Genomic DNA, 15,099 nt, shown 5'->3' on the forward strand with positions numbered 1-15,099 from the left:
TTCTACTCAATGTCAATCTGAAACATTGCATATGCTTTTTCAGTCCAGCTTTGCTTTATTACACGAAAATTCATAAACCGCTCTTCTTTGAAGACTGAAAAATTTGCCGGAGAAGGACGAATAGGATTTAATGAACGTCTGAGATATTACCAGTTTTTTTTCCAACTGCTTGCTTCCATAGATGACCTGAGGAATCCGAATCTCACTGTTCAAGGTCATGTTTCCATCCTTAGTAGGCCGGCGGCGACAATGATTGTATGAACAGTTCAGAATCCGGCTTTAGTGGACTCCTTAAAATATTATTTGTTCCTGTTTGCGAAGCAGAGATGTACGGCTTATCAGGATGGGGGAAGGCAATGGATTTGAAGACTTTCGTGGGAACTGAACACAGTCGATGCAGATGGTAATCCGGAACGTTATCAACCCGGTCACCTTGGTGAGGCCTCTGCAGGCTGAGTCAGTTTGCAATGTTGCAGCACCGTTTTGTGACAATTTTTCGCCCCGACTTGCTTCCATGTATGTTGCCAGCATCAATGACCAAGCACACCAAGTTTGCGAGGGCCGTCAGCTCAGAAATGCCAATAAGGTCGTTGGATGACCGCGTGGTGCTTTCAAGGCTTCGTCCGACGACTGGTTTCTAAGCATCCCCATAGGCTGTTTTCAACCCATAAGCTGTTTTTCCGCATGGTGAAATTCTCCCTCGTTTAGTCTCACCGCTCATCCTTGTTTCTATGCCTAGCACAGTTGAGAAAGCTGTTCTCTCTCTCTCGAGCGTGCATCCTTCGTTCTTCCTTCATGCACAGTACTCACCACATCATGATTTCGAAGTCTATTTGAACAGATTATCTTGTCGCTCCTGCTAGTTTTCTGTGGGCTCGATCTCGCTATCCCTTTCTGTGCTGTTTGAGAACCGGGCCCTTTTGTGAAGTATGTTCACCTGCTCGTACTGGTGACGAAGTGCCTCCGCACACATCCTCGTTTTCATCCGTTCAGAGGAGCTATTTATAACCTGATTTCATGGCGGTTATCTCACCTTGGTATTGTTGTCAATGATGATGACACTTAGTCGTCCTGTGTAAGTCCCCTTCTGACTTGTAAATCACAAGTATTTGAAGCAGCTGTGCCGGGAACGTCTCCTGTGTTTTGGAACTTTAAATTCGATTGAAAAACCTGACAAACAAGAGCTTTGTTTGAGTCTCTCATTAACACCATCTCAGTGCTCGACATCGTTTATTTTAACTGTCGTTGCTTCCGCCCACGTGACCAAGAAACCTTGACCCGATTTCAATTGCGCCGGATTTTCTGAATGCTTTCTCTTCTTCACCTTTTCAGGACTGCAAATTTTTTAGGCCTGTTAGATTTGACTTTTTCGGAATCATGTGATTCACTGTTCGGTCAACCAGAAACCAGTTTGCTTACCCTAACACCTTTCGTTATCACAAGAACGTCGTTTCATATCAGCGTTTCCAGAGTACATTTAAAAGGGATAACGTAGTACCTAGATTACCTCTCACGTGATTGAGCGCCGCAGATCTCCGTTTCAGTACATTGTCCTCGAACCTTTCCTGCTGTTTAACCATTGTCCGCGAGGATAAAACTTCACCTGTTTGGTTGGCTACTGTTGCTTAACCGCAACAGTAGCTTGACCTCTGCAAAATCCGTTTTTATGCGAACTCCAAATAACAGTAGATCGCAGCTGACTGCCTCATTACGTTGGGTTGGTTTTTCCAAGCGGGCTTGTCCTATTTTCAGAAATACCCAGTCTCGTTTTCTTTAGTGTTTTACGACGTCTCACTTTTACCGTGTAGACTATCGATTACGCACTGACAACGTTTTGGTGTTCAGTGTGTCCGGGACTGAGCGTTATCTGGCATGAAAGTAGGTTTGCTCGGTTGGGCGAGAGCAAAAAATTATCCTACTTGTGTTTAACATCTAGTGCTAGCATTTTGGAATTATCTGTCCTCTTTGCAGAAGTCCGACACAGAGTGCATGAAATCTCGTCGTGCTGTTCACGGGGACCTTGTTCACGTCAGTTCCTGAAAGCGTGAATGGCAACGGTCGAGTTTGTTTTCTTTCGTACTTTTTGATTCATACCCCGAGCTTAGTTATTTGTAGAAGGTGGAGTTTTAAATATCTTTGATCGCGTTAACGGACAGTTAATAAGTCATATTTTCGAGATGTACTGTTCGCTTCGCATTAAACTTCTTGTGTTTATTTTTTAACCAAAACACTTGTCCAATGATTTCTTCATCCTCAGATTGACGGCCTCAACCTAGCCCGTTTCCAATGCCCTATCATGTATCGGACTCTCCGACTCTCGCTTTCCGTCTTCCCATCCAAATCGAACAACTCCCTATTCGCTGACGACGTTCCCACCCAAACAGAGACCCCATCAGAACCGTACGTTTATCTCAATTGTGGTCACGTGCATGGCTGGCACACGTGGGTGGGAGAAGCTAATAAGTGAGTATTTGCATCTTTTTGTTTCACCATCCCTATTATTCACATTCGGTCCCCATCCTGATTGGAAACGTCTTTTGTGTATCCATTACCGGGCGACGTTATTTATTTTTGCCCTTCACTCATTTAAATGCATACTTATAAATGCTACTCCCCTCTGAGCCGAACTCACCCCTTGATTCCTCCTGATCTCCTAGTCCATTTCGTTGGAACAGCAAAAAGCCACGAGATGTTGACATTTCATTTGCTCCCACCAGTCGGCGCAGACTATGCGACAATTGCTTAAACAGGCTTTACAGCAACAGTGAAGGAAGATGATGCATTCCCAACGGACAGGTTGAGTGGGACTAAGGTTAGTTCCGAGGTAGTCCAGGTCTTCCGTGTGCACAAGGTCATGTGTACCAGAGCCACTTGACCAAATGGCAAGAGTCTCGAGTTCGGATAAGGTCAAGAATGAGTTGCTTAGGTCACACAGGTGGCTTGTTTCCACTATGCGTTCTGCTGTCGATGACATCGGAGGTCGCATGGTGGACTGCCTTCCAAAAGCTATTCAGCACCCGCAAAAGAATCAAACCAACCCAGCTGCACATTTAAGGCTTGCCTATCTCAACCACTAAGTTCCACAACCAATCCAGCCGTCGAAGTGTGTTCATGTATTTCACATGTTTTTAACCTGTTCATCTGACGATAGAATGGAACGATGTTGCAAAACAAATGACTGGGAAACGCCCAAAAATATAATTACGAGTATTAGCGAGAAATACGCTCATTTGCAACCAAACTTGGATCTGCGAGAGACTTACCTGGAGCCCAGCTGGGTCTCTCGCTTGTGATGTTACGAACAATCCGAAACGAATCACACACGACAACCTGTTAGAGTGTATCCTTTCAAAAGTTTTGTTTCTGATGCACGTTCGACCAAAGGAAGACATCTGTTTGCGGACGAACTAGCAAGATGGTGAGTGATGAAAGGACGATTCTGCAATGCACCCACATATATATCGATCCAGTACTGTGCGCGGTTCAAGGCTGAGATCCAAGTCCCATAACTCCTAGTCGTGCACTGAGGTTTTATTCCCGTATCTGTGTAAACTATGCTCCTGCGTGTGCAAATGTATGCATGTATTTCCCCCCACACGAGGGCACACATACAACAGCCTCCTACGCGGAACGCAATCAATCTCATGGCAAGAACCAGGATTAGCACATAGCCCATAAATTATTCCATGTATTTGTGCTTTTCTCTTGTCATCGCCTAGGTAACACGCGTTTTTTTGCTGTACTTCATCTTCACACCCTTCCTTTCGGCCGGTCGATTGATCACTGTACGACTGCGTTCTCCAACCACCAAAATTGCTCCTTCGCTCAAGAGACGTTCTGATGAAAGGATACATTTTCGTCCAATAGGCCGCTCTCTATCCTCCATTTTAACAAAACGAACTGTTTAAACTAATGTTTACACAGCTCGTCACCAGAAAAAATCATTTCAGGAACAACAGAACGACACTAAGTGTATGAGCCCAAGATATAGCTCAGTGGTTAGGGCGCGAACTTACTGACCGGAAGGTCCGTGGTTCGAACCCAAGCCCGGCATCTCGACTGACCCCATTTAGAATTCAGCAACGGGCAATATCTCAACCGTCGTGCCTCCTTCTGATAGCATGGCAGCTTGGCACCTGAAGAGTGTTACAGCTGCGCGGTCCTTTTAATGCAACCAATCGTGCTTATGCCTGAAGTTATTCTACGAAATTGTTCCATTTCCTTGCTCTAGAGATACTGTTGATCGCACGTGTCCTTTGTGCCTTCAACCGTCGCCGTTCGTCCCTCTCCGAATGGGCCTGGAACCTGCGTTCTATATCGATCGTGCCTTAGCCACACATTGTTTCAATCCTTGTGGACATATGGCTTCGGAGAAAACTGTCGTGTAAGTGCAGGTTTTGTTTTGTTTTCCTTATTCCGGTCTGGGCTTGAACCAGCTTCCTCTAAGTTTGGGTTTTATGTCAGAATGCATTCGGCGATTGTGGGCAAGCCCCTGGCGCGGAGTTTTTTTCCATCCCATGTGTTCTATCAAAAGTAAGCAAATAATTGAGAAATCTGTTGTATTGGGCTGGATAACCTGTTTATCGATGCTTTTATCACTTCAACTCATCTCTGAATCCCCGTTCGTGCTTGGATGTGTTGCACATACTCAGAAATAGGTTTCTTGTGTATTGCTTGGCGACCTTCTGTTATTGTTGTGTAGGACTGTGGTTAGTAGACTTCCATGCCCGGCTACCAACCGAATGACGTGTGCCGTCGTAACGAACGAAGGGCTATTGGACGCATTATCAAGACACGAAAGAACGTTGTGGACTTGCTCCTCGAATCTGTTCGGCGGAAACGTAAAGGCCATACACGCCTCTAGGACAACTGTAAGAGTTACTCCGCTTCATGGTTGCTAAACTTAATTCTTCCTACCCGAATACCGTAACGTCCTTGAGCTGTTTGATCATCAGCGTCGTTGTAGCATTGCTAGAGTTGGCCGGTAGCTGCAGCATACGTTCAACAAAGTAGTGCATAAATGAGTAGTAATTCGCAACCACCACTTAATTGGGAAGGCGTTATTTACCATTCCAAAGCATTGTTGGCCCAGTTTCACGCACGCTTTCATTTTCTAGCCTCACCGTCTAGCCAGAGTTCGTCTGTCGTGCACTGAGCTCGTTTCGGGTGGGTCGCACCAATGGCGCTTGGTCATTCCAGCTAATGGCCTCCCAATTTACCTGATGCTCAGATGTGTTCTTTTCAGTGCTGTTCAAAGGGGTAGTCACCTTCAGTCACAAATTGAGTCGTTGTTCATTCGTTAACAGTTGAGTCTCAACTGAATCTCTCATTTATCATATTGTTCTACTGGGATTCGGTTAACTCCTCCACCAACACCGACTTGATTTGCAAATGGACACAGTTCCCAATTGCGTACAATCTGGTGTCCAAGAAAAACGTAAGGTCGATGGAAAATCTAGAATTTCATCTATCTGATGAGTACTTAGAGAGGCAGACCCAGACGTATTCTGTCTCAACGAGTAGTCTGGTGTTATTTAGATCCACCTTACTCTGTAATTTCCTCTTTTTTCCCAGTTTCTGTTAAAACTTCCTTCCTCGTGGTTTGTGTACGTTTACCTGTGGTGGAATGCCCGTAATGATGATGGTGATGGTTTGACGTAAGTAAATAAAAGCGAGCACTTAGCTACCAAGCAACTCAAAGGAAGCACGATGACAGGTTTTGCCTGGGTGCCCAAGGAACAATTGAAAATCCAGGGCTGGGTTGGAACCATAGATCAGTCAATAGTAGCAGTGATGGTCAACCACCGAGCCATCTTGGGCTCTCTGACGAACGTTTGTCGGAAGAAGTCACTACACGAACAAAAAAGGTTGCCGAACTGTTAAGTGTCTTGTGATTACGTGGGACCCTGCCTCTTAATTTTCAGAAGTGTTACAGCAAATTGCCCGGCTGCTTCGATCCCAGTAGCCATTTGTTATCATTCTTACCACTGAAATCAACGTTAAGCATAGAAGGCAGATCAGGGATGCAGCGCTATGTTGTATGACGAAGGAATAGTCATTGACGAAAGGGAATAATCCGTCAACTAACCAATCCTGTATGTCAATGGCAGTGATGCTTTTAACGGTCACGTGTTGCAGCTGATGACGTTGACAGCCTGCAAATTTTTTTATTAATGCTAACAGATTAGGATTCAAATTTCTCAGCCAGACTGATATCTAACATATGTCTATCGACCGACGGTTGTATGTTTCCGTGTGACCCTTGGGCCGTTCAGTTTAGTTGCAACACTAGCCGAATGGACCATTTCGGGTTGTTTTCAGGCTTTCTACCAGTTTATCTCACTGTAATTGTACGTGCACGGATAGACTATTTGGGAGGCAGAAAGAGCGGACAAACTTCTTTGCTCGCTCTTGCAGCGTGATTTCTAGACGATATTACTTACTACTTGAGTCCATTGGCTTCATGGTCACCTTTAAACCATAGAAGCAGAAATCTACTCTTGTTCTTTCCACCTTGAACTGCGGGGTGAGTGTGTTTCTAACCAATGAGAGTCGCAAGGAATCTATCGGAGTAATCATTTTCTGACAAAGTCTTCCTTGGAAAACCTTGGCTTTATAGAACAAGATTTCTACCAGGCCGTGTTTATTTGCCATCGGTGCAATGCTAGCGAATTCCAAGTATTGGTTACTTGAAGTAGTTTAGTTAAATTGGACCTTGTAAAATTCCTTTTGCACACCTACATACAAGTATATGTAAAGAAGCCAGGTTACAGTTGATTTCACACTCCTAAGCTATACAAAGGTATACCTCTAGAGGGAGGTAATATTTACAAGATTAGAAGTTACATAGATGAACTCTTGGACATACCACGACCGGTTTGGCCCTTTTTGGAGCACATTCAGTAGAATGACGCCATAGGCGAGAGATTTAACTGGGATCCTGATGCGTCTCCCGTGAAAACTAAATCGGTATGCAAGTGAGTGTATCTATGGAAGAGTTCAAATTTTTCATAGTCGTTGATAATATCGTCAAAAGAACGGTTGTCAAATAAAATTTCGGCTGTTCGGGCTGATCAAACGCAATAATGTCGGACCGCAACGCAGCACAACTCCAAACGCACCAATCAAATCACGTGCACACGAAGCGTTGTAAATATCAAACACTTAAAAACTGTATAAGCGCTAGTATACCTGGACGAGATGCACACGGAGCCACTAAGGAATTCGTGAGGTAACTGCCAAGCCTGGGTAACAGGTCAACTATCACCAAATCAACAGCCAAGTCCGAGAAAACTATTTTCCCCAGCGGGTTCTCGTCAATCTGATCACAGGCTTGTCCTTCGAACTCAATCGTATTTTTCGGTACACGGTAGAGTCAATTCTCTGAGGTATTCAAGAGTCTGTCAGCTGGCCATCACTTGATTTTGGGATGAATGATGCGCACCTGTGTGCTAGTTAATCACAATGCTGATCAGCTGCTACTAACTAGCCCTGAAGTTGTGGGTTCGGTTCACTCTGGAGATTCTTGATGAGCGCACTACTGATCATCTTCAACGAGGCCAAAACAATTGTATACGGTTTTGCGGCTTTTCAGTGTCGGATGTCTGTGCTTGTGGGATAAAATCTCTTCATACTATCACTAAACTATTTTTTGTAATTTCTTCCATAAAAACATGGAAAAGCGGTTCCCTCACGAAGAGGCACGTCGGCGTAAAGCGTTTACATCAATGGAGTTTGAGGGTCTAAGTAGGTCTTGGATGTTCTGGGATAATCTTCAGGAATCTGACCTTTCTAACAAGAAGCAGACGCAAATGTGTCTTCTATTTGTTTATTAGTAATGCAGTGTAATGTTATTCACGGTGAAACGTGAGCTGTTCTGTTCTGACAACAGATGAAGTCAAAACGACAAAGCTTTTGCATAGAAACAAAAGCATTCACTCCTGACTTCTTACTGTCTTGTTCAAGGAATTAGGATGAGAACTAGCTCACATTGAGACGAAACTCGTACCAAACACTTTGAAGCTTATGGAATTTCTCTAGCACTGTCAAATATCCAAGGTAATTTCCGTCTTCTGAGTGTGTGATTTATCGGGTCTGTCGCTTCCAAGTTGCTCAGACGTATCATCGTACGCCGGTTTACCAGCACTCGTGAGAGGTAAAATCGTGGAACCAAGCAAGATTCCGTCCGGGACCACGCCTTTACCCTGTAAACACTTCTCGAACACCGCCACACGTACAGAACACCAGCAGTTATTGTCTCTTTATAACTGCAAGCAGCGTTAGATTCAGTTAACTGCGCCATTTTGTGTCTTCCTATACGTAAAGGTCTACGAAGAATACTCTCCTGAGTTTATCGGCTGCCCCTGGTTACCTTTCATCAACTTTGTCGCCGAATTAACTATCGAAGAAGCGCTTGCAGTGTCTTCTACCTTCGGAGTGGATCATCATCTTCCTAGCGTATACAAACGCTATTACACTACTTAGTTCAGATATACAACACAATAAATTGTCTAAATAATGTTACCGTGCGATTGCGCACCCGCTTTGCACATTCGAAGTGCAAGGTGTTATTACAAGGCTAGGCGAGTGGGCCACTAAGGCTGGTCATACATAGCATTGGAACCACAGGAGATAATGGACATATTTACCTATCTGAGTAGTTATATCACGTCTGATGATGGTCTTACCGACGAGGCGAATTCTAGAGTCGTTGAAACCTCGGTGAAAAGCAAAGTCTACGACGGTGCAGTGCCTTATGGTTTTCAAGCCAGACCGATTTGTTGAGGACAACAGACGGTTGCTTTCTTTTTACTACCAGTCCCTTCGAAGCGATGCACATATGTCATGGGAACATCGGATTGGCAACAGTGAAGTGTGATGAATCGATTCTGGCGACAAATCAGCTGCCTGTCTTATTGATGAGTTGATTCAGCTGCGTTAGCCCCGTTATGTGCTCCGAGCGCTAGATGATCGATAGTCCCATTGTGTCCCGTTTGCTGAGGCAAGTTACGACTCCAAAGTACAACAAGGTGGGCATTGGACGACTTGAAGGTGCAACAAGAAAAAGTACGACAAAGCGTCATACCTGCCCTAGTGCGTGTGGTCTGCGAGATTGAGGCGTCAAAACCCACCGCATCAATGAATTCATGTACTCACCGACGTGGCAACATCACGGAACTAGTGGCGGTGTTTTATCCGTTCTCTTGTCCTTACACCTCATCCCTCTGTTCTTTTTTGTTTTGCATTTAGTATTTTCCTGTACCCGCCCTATCTTACACTGACCGCCACCGTACATGCATCCGTCATTTACGGTTGTCGAACTGAACCGGGCTGTAAACTCTAGGTCGTTTGTCATCGGTAAATAAATCACTCGACTGAATTCTATATACCTTCGTGTAACAACGAATTCTAGTCTTGCAATCCATTTTTCCGCCCAACTACAGGTACTGGTGTTCGGTCAGTCTACCAAACATGCACAATTTTGAGTTACGTCCACGGTGTCCGTTTTGCCTTACTCTCATCGATTCGAAACCGGTACGGTTACGCTTCCAAGGCGACACAGATGCAGATACACTGGTTCAATTACTCAACGCTGTGTTGACAGCGAACTCCAGTCCCCCTGAACTGATGCCCCTTCCGTCACTCGAGCAACCTGTGATGTCGGCCAAGTACTAATGGCCCCCACGTAATCTCATCAGGTGAGTGTTTCTTCTTCAACGTACTACGCGGTCGCCCACTAAATCGCAATTTGAGGAATCGTCACATAACTGTCGAGTTTTGCTATGAACGCCTACATCATAGTTCTCACCGAATCATTCAACTGCAGCTTACGAAAACACTCTGCTTCTTCGTGCCTTCTACGCTAATTTTGGCTGTAAACGATTCCTACTTACATTTTTATCATTGTTATTTTGCTTTCTGTGAAACTAGCGACATTTGGAGATCAGCTACAAACCGTGTACGGTTATACTTTATCATTGAGGTAAAAATAGAGGGTGGATATCTTGGTATTTTCATCATAAGCTGATAACCTTGAACTACTGTTTTAGTTCCAACGGTACACCAGCTATGTGCGTGGTTTTTAGCCGAGCTTGACAGTTGGATCGCAAACGTCTCATCACTAGTCGTGGTGACATCGTTAATCCGGGGTTGGTTGGATGAATTCCTCCTCTTCTCCCTGTCCTTATATGGTTTCTAAATCATATCTAATATCTGTAAAGCGATTGGTTGTTCCGGAGGTGACCTTCACGTAATTCGGTTGGTCAGCTTGGATTCTGGGCTGCGTTGTGATGGCTGTGGTGGTATTTAGTTACTAGTGAAGAGTCGGGAGAGGTGGTTATGCATTAAACCCAATTCCTCGGGTATCGATGCCAGCGGTTGATCGTCTAAACCATACCTACCAGTGTGTACCCAAGTTAGTTACAGTTAACCTTACGTAGTCACCTAGATAACTGCATTTATCTACTACGTTATTAATCATGTCCTCCCATGGTAACTTTTTGAACACTGTAGTTCTATAGCACAAACCACTTTGTCCAGCCAATTATTTAGATTGTGTACTATTGCTTGCGTTCCTTTGGGATTAGATCCAAGGGAAGCTGTATCGTCTGCGCAATTGATGCTTACAAGTGAGCACCCCGGGGGCTGATCGATCCTACTGGCATCGAAGGCTGAACTGATAAAATGCGTAGTCCTCACACACGTCGATTTGCATAAGCCAGTCTGCGAAAGTTAGGGTTTTGAGTGAGACATCCCCGTTATACTGATATTCCAATTGTGCCCAGCGTCTGGCGGATTTGAGTATAAAATTCATGTCAGGGAGGGTGTGCGTTTTCACACGGTAGGCTGTCATCGGTTTCCACCACACAAATGGACCTGCGCACACAGTAGACAGAAATGCATGCGGTTTGCCTTGTAACCAACGCAACCCTCTTTACTGGACGTAAACTAAGGGGGTGTGTCTTGATGGACGGTAGTGCAACTCTGTATCAGTCCCTTGGCCTCCTGCTCCGCTCACTATGGTATATCAGAAGGCACGGTAGCTCTAGACAGACCTTTATGGAGAAAAAGGGGAATTATTACAACTGTATTTATAGGGTAATCACAGGGTGTTCCACAAGGTCATGCTAGAATCTCCGTGAGGGGGGCGAGAAGCGTCGAGCTTTAGGTGCTCAATCCGGATCGGCTGGCATTTTTACCAATCAGGACATGCCTTCGTTCGGTCCGTGTCCTGCACATGACACATCCGTCCAAATGATGTGATGTTCGGTTATTAGGGACGGCTGGCCTCCGGACAGGGGAATAAGACCGAAAGGCGAGCAGGACAAAACAGCTCTGGGGCCATCTATGTGCCCAAGCTGTGGTCCGTAATTCCCAAGTCAAGTGGAGACAAATGAAATGCTTAGAAAGGTAGACTGGTAGACCATAGTACCCATAAGACTCATCCAAGTCTAGCTAGAGCTGATCCCTATTCACTTTAACCTGTACAACCACAATCACAACCTGTTGACAGGCTTTATGGAGCGACCTTAGTTGACGCTGATACATCAATCTGGTTTTCGAACTTTCATAGGTTATACATCCAACTTTATGGGTTCGTTGGTGAGGTTGGCAGAGTGTGGCTCACGAAGCTGGACGCGAACCTTCTCCTGGACGGACTAGTGATCTGTTCCATGGTCGAGTGTTCACATCACTCGTGATGCACACTTCTCACGTATCGCTAACGAACGATGAGGTAGTCGTGCGGGAGAGAGTGACCGCTACATAGGCGTACCTCTAGTGACATCTCGCTCTTTGAGACAAAATCTGGTGTTATTGATTACAACTGAATGGATACCGCACAATCCAAAAAACAGTCACTGTTTGCTTGTGTCCGAGAATGCTCAACCACCTGGAACAATCTCGACCAACACTTAGTTGAAGTTTCCCAGTAAGAGGTATCCTCTTACTGTCGGTCTTCGAAACTGATCGGAGGAGTGTATCAGGTTCGGTGTAGAAACCTCTCTTTGTGGAGTTGATCACCGTCACATAGTTTCGACAAGTTACGGCTAGATTTTACCGGGTTCTGGTTCAGGTATTTTTCTATGGAAAGATCGAACCGGACACCATGGTCTCGTTTCTCTTCTGTTTCTCTTCAGAACCAACTTCTCGAACATCACTTTCATCAGCCAACCGTGTTTCACTCAGGGCCGGGACGTTGACTCTGTATCTTTCGAGTTTCATTTAAATCAGCACCGATAAGGCGATCGATCTGGTTGTAGGCCTGGTCCATTAGTTTACGGACTTCCCACGAGCCCACGATTAGTCCCCATTTGAGAAACTGCGATCACTCCCGATTTAGGTGCAAAATAGAGGAACTAGTACGGGGAGTTACACCCTCCAGTGTGTTTCACAGAGTATGACTACCTAGCCTCAAAAGATCCTGCTTTGGACTGACTGTGCACAGCCTCGGATTTTTTAACCTTAGCATTTTCCAACCACGTTTAACTGACCAATCCTCGACCTCTGTCCCTCATGCACCAGAGACGGATCAACCCTCAGGGCTGTCCTCTACTAGTCGCCTCCTTTAGCGGAAGTAAAGTAGTCCACGGCTTCTGAATGGTAGAGACCCCTGTTTCAACTGCGATTAAAGTCTGAACTGTCGTTGATCCGTATGAGCCGACAGAAGGACGATTGACTCAAACAATTCAGTGTGCACGACCCGTGTCAGTGCACATACGGGAACAGTGATCAGAGTCGAATGACGCCAAAAGACAGTTCATTACCAGATTCCTGAAGTGAAGCAGACTGACGACCCGATGGTCGATGTCACCTGGTTTTGTGTTGGAACATCAAGCGTACAGCAATGTGCATGTGTGAGTCATTAGGAATTTCATAACAAGAGTTGACGGACCTTTGTGTTTCAGCGACCTCTCCTGATCAATGCAGATCGATAATTGTCGGTAGTTATGCATGCGAATAGGGGAACATAACCCATTTTGGCAATCGGATCGAGGTTGCTCACTTGTTTCTACCTGGAAGGTCGCTGGTTCGAGACTCTCTGGGGTTTCACAAGATGCGCACTGCTGATAAATCCCAGTAAGGATGAAACAGCAATACGGTACATTTCAGCATGAATTATCTACACTTATAGAACAAAATCTCCATGAGAATTCCGTAATCTCCTCGCACTACCGGTGATCCGAATTTCTATCTCACTTGGCTGGCGATCAATAGTCTTCGTCCAAATTACTGAATAATTTTATATCGATCACGATCGATGGAGTGTTGACGGTTTACCTAACCTTCCCATCGCAGTCGGTACGGAATGCAGCCTCATATCTCAACTGTGACGAGTACGACTCAATAGACCACTTGAAACTCCTATGTCGAAAACCACGACAAGATCAAGTTGTCCAGCTGTACCAATATCAAACTAGGTGAATGTTTTATGGTGGCTGCTGAATTGTGGGTTTTTTTTAGAATAAGTACTCCATTGAATCTGTCATTGCGCTGGATAAATAGAACTGTTGAGCGTATGGGCTCAAAAGGGACACGGCTCCTCGTTCCGGTGTGTACCTTTGATTATTTGTTAAATGCATCCATTCGGTTGGGCGTTCAAGACCACATAGGCAGACAATAAGCGCTCAACTCTCATAAAGCAGCATTATTGATTCATGCTTAATGTCACATGATTTGGTCTCGGTTCTCGTATTTTCCTTATTGGTGCCTAAACATCATAGTCCGTTGTGAGCACAGTTCAGTTCTTATTCTCTTGTCATGATTATCGACCGGTTTACTCGGCCCCATTTGCTTTTTCTCTCCTGTTCAAGTAGAAGTATTCAGAGGCCTGGATTCTGTTACCCCGAGTTTTCTGATCCATTGCGCATGATTGAACCAATCGTTTAATTATTGTTTACTTTTCTTAACTGGAGTGTTCCAGACTCATCAATTTCCCAGAAGTGATCGCGGCCAGCATGTTGTGAATGTTTGCCTACTAACTATCTATCAGTAGTTTGATATTGCTGCAAAATGTTTCACTACCGCCAACTGATCTATCGTCCACATATTTCGTTGAATCGTGTTTTCTGACCATTTCAGTTCAAACAATGTTACCTGTGCCCGAAGGTGTTTCCTAATCTCGCGCTGTTCGCCTCGTCGTTGCTCATGCTTTCACTCATTCAACGGCTCCATCCACTTCCTTCCTTCATTCGTACAACAAACCAACTTTCCTTTCCTGTCTGTATTACCTCTCTGCCCCAGTATTATTCTCACTTATATTGTTATTATGAACATTATTATTGCTATTGCTATTATTTCCTAATCAGCTGTTCTGTTTCGCGCTAGATTTTGACCATTGGTGGTCGTTTTCCTTCATTATATCAGTTTTATTCTTTTCTGATGAGCACTTTTCCCTGCCATGGTGGGTGAGAGTCGTTCCACTGCGGCCACTCGGGGTCCGAATTTTCGGATACTGGATATAAAATACGTGTGGGAAGAAAACACACTGTCAGTTGTCATTTGCCAAGCTACCGATACTTTTCCTTGCCATGGTGGGTGAAAGTCGTTCCACTGCTGCCACTGGGGGTCCGAATTTTCGGATACTGGATCTAAAATACGTGTGGGAAGAAAACATACTGTCAGTTGTCATTTGCCAAGCTACCGAACGTGTGTTCTTGAAAATCGCCGGACGGCTCACCTGTTTGCGTTGACATGCACATATGGCTGAAGTGTATGGTAGGAGTCTTTTTTTTATCTGAGGCACGAAAGTGATATAAACATGGTAGTTGCAAAGGAATTTTGGTGAGTGATATTCCAAAGGGTAAAATAGCCCTGAAGCGTTTTAGAATATCAGGGGAGAGACGAGATGGCAGTTGGTGCTCATTGGAGTGTAAGGGAGCCGTAACAACGAAGCCTAAGGTGTCACCTGAGTCGTTCTGGTGTGTTATTGTTGCACGTCAAACAAAGTGCACATCAGTAATGCCACGCCAGCACATCAATGACCAAGATTCACTGAGTCGGACGTGCTATACGGAATTTCAGTTGCAGGAGGCAGTAACTTGCCGCTTGTCTTTGTGTCTGTGTCCCCACTCAATGTGGTATCAAGCCTCTCGCTTACTG

The 15,099-nt window shown here is 44.9% G+C and overlaps 1 protein-coding gene across 1 annotated transcript in view; it reads left to right on the forward strand.

Moving 5' to 3' along the window:
* Positions 1 to 14,321, forward strand: part of T265_00866 (hypothetical protein) — a gene marked incomplete at both ends in the record, with an annotated part of 45,179 nt that extends 30,858 nt beyond the window's left edge. Inside the window, 4 exons of the mRNA XM_009164761.1 lie at positions 2,258 to 2,463; positions 4,232 to 4,384; positions 9,444 to 9,698; positions 14,080 to 14,321. Of these exons, the coding sequence (XP_009163025.1) occupies positions 2,258 to 2,463; positions 4,232 to 4,384; positions 9,444 to 9,675 (591 nt within the window). The remainder of the gene's footprint in view (positions 1 to 2,257; positions 2,464 to 4,231; positions 4,385 to 9,443; positions 9,699 to 14,079) is intronic.
* Positions 14,322 to 15,099: the final 778 nt, after the last annotated feature.

This window comes from Opisthorchis viverrini (genome assembly GCF_000715545.1).
Source record: "Opisthorchis viverrini unplaced genomic scaffold opera_v5_9, whole genome shotgun sequence".
NCBI classification, from domain to species: domain Eukaryota; kingdom Metazoa; phylum Platyhelminthes; class Trematoda; order Opisthorchiida; family Opisthorchiidae; genus Opisthorchis; species Opisthorchis viverrini.